The following is an 8,056-nucleotide window of genomic DNA, read 5'->3' as shown; positions in this document are numbered from 1 at the left end:
ATGATATCGTCATATTGCCGTTTTTTAATACTGCATTATATTGTGGATACCGGTATATTGCCCAACACTAGCAGAACATAACTTGCATATTTCATATAATGATGACACAATTACATTTTCCACCAATCCAATAACTTTTGTGTTTCAGAGCCTCATTTTCAAATTCCGATAACATCATACAGTGGAATATACGGGTGGTACATGTTCTGTTACCCATGCCTGATATGTATATTCTGTAAAGAATGTCATGATATGTATTAGTTGTGGCTTAAAAAAAATGTTTTTTAAGTGTACATACTTATTTACTCCCTCAAACATCTCACGTTCCAGAGAATTATTTGCATATGATGTCATAATCCCATTTTCCACCAATCCAATTGCTTGTTTCAGAGCCTCATTTGCATATTCTGATGATGTCATAAAGACATTGTCTCTTAACCGGCGCCTGATGCTGTAACCTGTGCAGTGCTGTTGTCTTCTCAGTGGGACATAGTTCTGCTCTCTTGCGTCCTTAGTGATTATTTGCTACAGGAAGCGATTTTACTAAAGATGTCTGGTTCTATCCAGACCATGTGGCTTCTACTGCTCGTAACATCTGTCTTCATCGGACAGTCTCTCTGTTGCATACCATGCGACTCCAGAGGGAAAATGGCTATGGAAGAATTCAACACCTTTATCAAAAGCCAAGTCGATGACATTGACTCAATAGAAGCCTATGTCAACATCAAGCGGTTTGCCAAAGTCACCGAGAAAAAAGTCTTGAACTACCTTGAGGATGAAGTCGGCATACTGGGTACTTATATTATTACTATTATCTTAATTTCATATAATCTATAGATAGATAGATAATTATTGTACCATTATTTTCCTTCCAGATAAATATGCTATATCCGAAATTGCGTCTGAATATAAAAAATCTGTGGACGTCATCCAGGATATAGATTTTAAGGGTAAGTACAATATTTTATACGTAGGTGGAAATTCTACTTCTCTTATTAATAGGAATTAGTGTGTTGGGGGCTCAGACTGATAGATGAGGGGATCGGACTCTCATTCTTCTCCTCTTTATATATCTTAGAGATCCAGCTTCTTCACATCATTGGACTCCATTTCCAGCGACTCAAAGAAAAGCTCAAGGTTATCGTCCAGGACTCAAACCAACGTAAGTGGAATCTTCTTCTGTCTACCATTGTACTTATCTTCTACGTGTCTGGTAGGTTGTCAGAGAGGATGTTTTCAACTTGTTTTCCTTTCCCTACAGCCTAGTGACAGGAGGGAGCGATTGTAATAAAATGTTCTATACTGGGAATTGCTATGCGTGCGGTTATAGATAGAGCCCTCATATACAGGGGATTTCTGTTCTCTAATGTTCTCTATTAGTAATTCTGCTTTTCTTCATTTCTCACTTTTAGGGAGGTGTCCAAATAAACAAGGTGAGTTCTTCTAGATATAACACCTGCTATAATATGACATATAAATGTATTACACACATAGGCCTCTTGTAGTAATAGTAATGTAGACCCAAACTAGAGATCCCCACAGCCACCAATCAGATCACTGCTGTTATCTCCTACCCTGTACTGGACATATGAAAGCCAGCACCTGATTGGCTGCCAGGAATGTTTTCACTAGGAGCTGCTGCGTTCTATAGAGGCCCGGACCATTCTGGGGCGGCTCAGAGATTTCTGTCAATGGAAATCTAGAAAACAAAGTGACGAACACAGAGGCACTGACATCATGTAATAATAAGGAGACCCAGAGATTAGAGGTTTCTGAGTCTGACAATGAGAACGGTCAGTAATGTCTTCTTTCTTCTCCATTCCTCAGGTGCAGACAGCTGTGGTAAGTACATTTTATACCAGATTCAGCTTCTTGTCATTATTATTATTATCTATAAGATTGGACGGTTATAACACAAGTGCATTTCCCCAGGATTAATGGTGCAAACCTACATCAACTGTCAGACCTGCGCCGAGGAGAAGGTTGTCTGCGCCGGGGGCCCTCCAAAAAATCAAGGTACAGTATAAGATTTTTATCATAGGCCAGAGTAACTAGAATTACACTATATAATGCATGCCAATGGACCTTTCCCACTAGTGTGTGTAAACTGTGGGTACTGTGCCTATTATACAGAGGTGAGCAGCACTACATAGGCACTTTACACAGCACTCGCTGACTATTATATGATGTCTCCTCTTTTCACAGACTACTTGGAGAGATGCAGCTGCCTGTGCACCTCCAACAGATGTTTCGGTAAAGTAGAAGTTTCTATTCTTATATCTACATTCATATAGTACATTAGTAAATATATAGGACCCCAAATCCTCACCGTACACTAAATATACTAGTCACTGGTATACACCAGACTTCCCAAAGCAGGAGGATATTTACATTAATATGATTCAGTCCATAAGCAGGCTAGAAGGGTGATTTGTGGCAGCCTGTACAGTATCCTGTCCATGTGCAGGTGACAGAGGGGTGATAGATACCAGCACATGATTATCATATTTATTCTAATATTATAAGTGTCTTTAATGCTCGGCTCACATTTCATTTCTTTCTTCTTTTCTCAGATCTGAAAACTGGACGGTCCTGCTCTCCATGTAAAGATCACAAGTCTCACCTGGCAGAGACTGTAAACTGTGGAGGTGAGGAGATAGCGGAATATAACCAGTTACTATCAGTCTCCTCTGTGATGGCCGTATTTCCTATTAGGTCTTATAGAAGGAGACGTGTTATTGAGACAACCCCTAAATGTAGGACAGAATATCTACACAATTACTTCTATAATATCTTCTTTCATTTTCCTGTTTTTCTAGAGATAAATATAAAAATCCCAGAATATGAAGAACTAATTCTGGACTGTACTTTTGAATGGTACGCGAGGCTGGAGGACACCTATAACAACGTGTTCACCCTGGTAAGTACAATGCAGGGTAAAATTGGGAGATTGTTCAGTTTGAGTTATACGACCATAATGTTAAGGCAGCAATTTTCTAAATTTTTGTCTTAATGATATGACTATGTAAATTACAAATATTATATTATAAATAGTTGTGATATCTGAGGCTCTGATAATTCTCCATATTTTTTCTATAGCCTCGTGAACACAATCCCAAAATCACCCGGGAGCCCTATCTAGTGATCAAGGGCGTACAGATGGGGGACTCCGGACGGTACACGTGTACCACCATCCTGGACTCTGAGGTGCCAGTGAGTAAGATCACCTATAACGTGGCAGGTAAGGACATATTATTACTGGCACTATGCTGAGTGGTAATTCTTAGATACACGGGATTCATATCTACTTGTGGGTGATAATTAGTGAGAAAGGATCTAGTTCTGAAAATCTGAATTGTCACCTATAATGTGGGGCTATTTTACATTAGTATTTGTAAGGAAAAAACCTATAATGGAAAGATTTTAGCCATTTCTGTATTTTGGAGCCACTTTTGGTTTTGACAGTGCTTCTGAGCCTCCATGATGCAGACTATTCTGATATTCTGACATATATTTCATGTTCTTTCATGTATAAGATACACTACAATGTCATTATCGTTCTCTTCATGGAATTAACTATTAATGTAATTGTTTTCTTCATTTAGTTATCAGCGAATCGGAACAGGCGACAAAAAAATACCATCCTCGCCCTACACTTCCTGATGTGCTTGACATCACAGCGCCTGAGCCGCCACTTCTAGAGGAGCTACGGAACAACAATGCTTCCCTCATAGCAATATCTGTGGCCGGCTCCGTCACCATCATGCTGATCGCTGGCATATGGTAGGTAGCATCTATAAGATACTCTGTGGAACAGGCGTAGTATTTTAGATAAATATTCCACATTACACAGTGTAAACTTAGTCCAGGCAGTCACTGGATGCTCCAGATTTATCACAATACTGAACGCTTCATGATAAATTTGGTGCATATTACAAGGCCAGACATGTTATAATGTCAGTGGACTGATAAGCAGCTAATGTAAGAAAAAACATTGGAGGATCTGTGCACACATTTCACTCAGAGCTGACATGTAAGTAGCAAATATCAAATAACTGATAGATTTTCTTTTTTCAGCATCTGCATGTTCTGGAGGAAAATGAAATCTAGAGAGCCTCTGGAAAAAGAGCCAGTGTGAAGGCGAACCGTCAAGCACCATCCTGTACTGCCACCTGCCAGGAAAAAAAATAAAAAATGAAAATTTTAACCCTTCCCCAAAAACAAAAAAACTTTAAAAAAAACTTCCCTTCCCCATTTCTGCCTTTACTTTCTCTCCCTACTCCCCCTCCATGAAAAAATAAAAATAAAAAAATGTTTCCCAAAAAATAAAAAATTCTCCTCCCTTCCCCTTTTCTACCCTCCCCTTTTTCCCTTAAAAATAAAAAAAATAAAAATATACAAAAAATCTTGACTGCAGCATTTCATTTCCCATTCCTTACCTGCCTATATGTCACATAAGAACTACAAAGACTTTGGCCTCTTTCCCACGGGCGTGTACGCCCCGTGGTCGTGCTGCGGCCCGCATAATGCGGGCCGCAAAGCAGGAGCACAGTCCGTGGGGCAGCCGCAGCGGATCGCGGACCCATTCACTTGAATGGTTCCGCGATCCAGCCGTTCCGCAAAATGATAGAACATGTTCTATCTTTTTGCAGAACGGAAGTACGGGACGAAACCCCGCGGAAGCACTCCGTAGTGCTTTCATAGGGTTCTGTTCCGTGCTTCCATTCCGCACCATTCCGCATCTCCGGATTTGCGGACCCATTGAAGTGAATGGGTCCGCATCCGTGATGAGGAATGCCCACGGAAGGGCACCCGTGTATTGTGGATCCACAAATGCGGTCTGCAATATGGCAACGGGGCGCACACGCCCGTGGGAAAGATGCCTATATCAGAGATAGATCAGGAGGATGGAGTCTCTTCTTGTTATTCTTAACACCAGCGCCAGTTTCAAGATCTATAGTCATATAACTTATGGTTTGACTGAGCGGAAACATGTCTTTATTAGAAAACCTTCCTTAATCTAGATGACTAACTTCAAGCACCTGGGCTCCAATGTAAAATACCTAACAGGGCCATGAACTATCATGTGTGGTGTGCAGCACTGGTCTACTCATATGGGACATGTGGACCTTTTGGACCCTCTCAGATTAAAGGGCCTAGGGTGTGACCTTTGCTGGGGGAAAAAGATGTGGGATGTCGCATAGTCAAGCTCGTCTTTCTTCTTCTTCTTGCAGGACCTGGCTGGAAAAGAACCTTCGGTGACGTCATCGCGCCCAATTACTTTATTATTTTCCATTATAACATGGTTATAATGGAAAATAATAGCATTCTTTAATTCTGAATGCTAAGTAAAAGGTCCATTGTGGGGTTAAAAATAAAAAAAAATGCAACTCACCTCATCCACTTGATCGCATAGTCGAGCTCGTCTTCTTTCTTCTTCTTCTTGCAGAACCTGGCTGGAAAAGGACCTTCAGTGACGTCATCGCGCTCACCACGTGGTGAGCACGGTGACGTCAGCGCCGATCCTGCTGAATGAAGATAGAAGAACCTTCTATCTTCATTCAGCAGGACCTGCGCTGACATCACCGCGCTCACCACGTGGTGAGCGCGATGACGTCACTGAAGGTCCTTTTCCAGCCAGGTTCTGCAAGAAGAAGAAGAAAGAAGACGAGCTCGACTATGCGATCAAGTGGATGAGGTGAGTTGCATTTTTTTTTATTTTTAACCCCACAATGGACCTTTTACTTAGCATTCAGAATTAAAGAATGCTATTATTTTCCATTATAACCATGTTATAATGGAAAATAATAAAGTAATTGGGGTCCCTGGTAACTCATCCCTTGTCTCCTTAGCAACCATGTGTGAATGTGGATGCTTTCGATTTTCACACATCCCCGTTCATTTCTATGGGGCCTGCTTTGCGTGAAAAACGCAGAATATAGAACATGCTGCGATTTTCACGCAACGCACAAGTGATGCGTGAAAATCACCGCTCATCTGAACAGCCCCATTGAAGTGAATTCGTCCGGATTCAGTGCGGGTGCAATGTGTTCACCTCACGCATTGCACCCGCGCTGAATTCTTGCCCGTGTGAAAGGGGCCTTACTGTTTCCGATCTGCAAAAAACGTATTGCATAAGGAAACCATACGGATATGTTTTGTGGAATAACGAAACAGAAGAGGACTTAAATCAGAGAAAAAAAATTAATACGGAACAACGGATCCAGGAAAAATGGACCGCAAAACAACAGTCGTGTGCATGAGCCCTAAGTCAAGTAGTGTAGTTCCTTTTCGTTTGGCGGCGTCCCATGTGTTGGCGTCCCATGTGTGGCGTCCCATGTGTTGGTTTGCTCACTCGTTTTTTGACACAGTGCACTGTCTATTTCAGTGCACTGGTTGGGCGTCCAAGAAAATCAATATAACAATATAACAAAATAATAGCAAATACAAGTGCACTCTGTGGTCTTACTAAACCCTCAAACTGATTTTAAAATTGAGAGATTAGCCAACATATCCTACGGTGTAGGACATGTCTGAGCCCGAGCACCGCGCCAAGGTTTCTCAAGTAGCTCGGGGACCTAACACTCACCTACCTGGGCCTATGTGGGCAATACCAGGAGCCAGTGGGCAAATTACAGGAGCATGAGGCCGACTCACAAACAACTCACCAGTTACCTCCAGCATGTGACCATGCTAGCAATGGGAGGAGGGAGGAGTCACTCATGCTCCTGTAATTTTCCCACTGGCTCCTGGTATTGCCCACATAGGTCCAGGTAGGTGAGTGTTAGGTCCCCTAGCTACTTGAGAAACCTTGGCGCGGTGCTCGGGCTCAGACATGTCCTACACCGTAGGATATGTTGGCTAATCTCTCAATTTTAAAATCAGTTTGAGGGTTTAGTAAGACCGCAGAGTACACCCGTCTTTGCTATTATTTTGTTATATTGTTATATTGAATATCACATCCACGTAATTGCTATCTTGTGTAGGATGTCTATTGTGGTACTTGTGGTTCACTGCGGTCATCCTCCACTGTATGCATTTTTGCTTGGGATCGTCATTAGCATTGGGCCACAAGTGCAGGATCTGCTCCCCTATATATATGCACAACTGCATGTGGGTTTGAGCACATCCTGCTTGTTTAATACCACGCCATTCTTTTCAGTTTGTATATATAGAGATTCCTGGAGGTGTATAAACTCCAATTTAAATGTGCCTGCTTTCCATCTACAGGCTACATTTAGGTGCACCTGTGAGGCCTGGGCCTTATCAGCCAGTCTTGAGTGGGACTCGCAGACTCCTCCCTCCTCCCATTGCTAGCATGGTCACATGCTGGAGGTAACTGGTGAGTTGTTTGTGAGTCGGCCTCATGCTCCTGTAATTTGCCCACTGGCTCCTGGTATTGCCCACATAGGCCCAGGTAGGTGAGTGTTAGGTCCCCAAGCTACTTGAGAAACCTTGGCGCGGTGCTCGGGCTCAGACATGTCCTACACCATAGGATATGTTGGCTAATCTCTCAATTTTAAAATCAGTTTGAGGGTTTAGTAAGACCGCAGAGTGCACCTGTCCTTGCTGAGTTTGCTTTAAATAACCATCGCCAGGAGTCCTCTGATAAGTCACCATTTTTTGGTGCATATGGGTTTCATCAGTTTGGGACATTCTCTGGAGAGGGGTCTTCTGGTTTACCTGATGAGGAGAGATTTTCCTCGTCTTTGTCGTTTATTTAGCAAAAGATTCAGGGTAATCTGAAGAGGATGACTGAGAGATATAAGCGTGTGGCGGATAAGAGACGTGTGCCTGGTCCGGACCTGAATGTGGGTGATCTGGTGTGGTTGTCCACAAAGAATATCAAACTGAAGGTTCCCTCCTGGAAGTTGGGTCCTAAGCTTATTGGGCCTTACAAGATCTTGTCCGTCATCAATCCCGTTGCCTTCCGACTTCCTCAGACTTGGAAGATCCATAATGTTTTTCACAAGTCCCTATTAAAACCTTATGTCCAACCCACTGTACCCTCCTCTTTGCCTCCTCCTCTGATTATTGTTGATGGTAATCTTGAATT

The 8,056-nt window shown here is 42.4% G+C and overlaps 1 protein-coding gene across 1 annotated transcript; it reads left to right on the top strand.

The window, feature by feature from the left end:
- The first annotated feature begins 648 nt into the window (after positions 1–648).
- On the top strand, positions 649–4,187 carry LOC121005495 (izumo sperm-egg fusion protein 1-like). Its single transcript, XM_040438263.1, has 12 exons — positions 649–793; positions 876–950; positions 1,079–1,162; positions 1,413–1,433; positions 1,828–1,842; positions 1,933–2,016; positions 2,206–2,253; positions 2,574–2,648; positions 2,820–2,920; positions 3,100–3,241; positions 3,606–3,783; positions 4,078–4,187. Exons 1-12 carry the CDS (start codon positions 649–651, stop codon positions 4,136–4,138), a joined length of 1,029 nt encoding a protein of 342 aa, XP_040294197.1. The 3' UTR covers positions 4,139–4,187.
- Positions 4,188–8,056: the final 3,869 nt, after the last annotated feature.

This window comes from Bufo bufo, chromosome 6, assembly GCF_905171765.1.
Source record: "Bufo bufo chromosome 6, aBufBuf1.1, whole genome shotgun sequence".
Taxonomy (NCBI): Eukaryota; Metazoa; Chordata; class Amphibia; order Anura; family Bufonidae; genus Bufo; species Bufo bufo.
Note: the sequence above shows the minus strand (reverse complement) of the source record. Positions and strands in the feature narration are given on the sequence as shown.

Coding starts and splice junctions, on each gene's coding strand:
- LOC121005495 (XM_040438263.1), top strand. CDS start 649: ATGGCTATGGAAGAATTCAACACCTTTATCAAAAGCCAAGTCGATGAC. Junction 951..1,078: donor CCAGGATATAGATTTTAAGG/GTAAGTACAATA, acceptor TATATATCTTAG/AGATCCAGCTTCTTCACATC. Junction 3,784..4,077: donor ATGCTGATCGCTGGCATATG/GTAGGTAGCATC, acceptor TTCTTTTTTCAG/CATCTGCATGTTCTGGAGGA.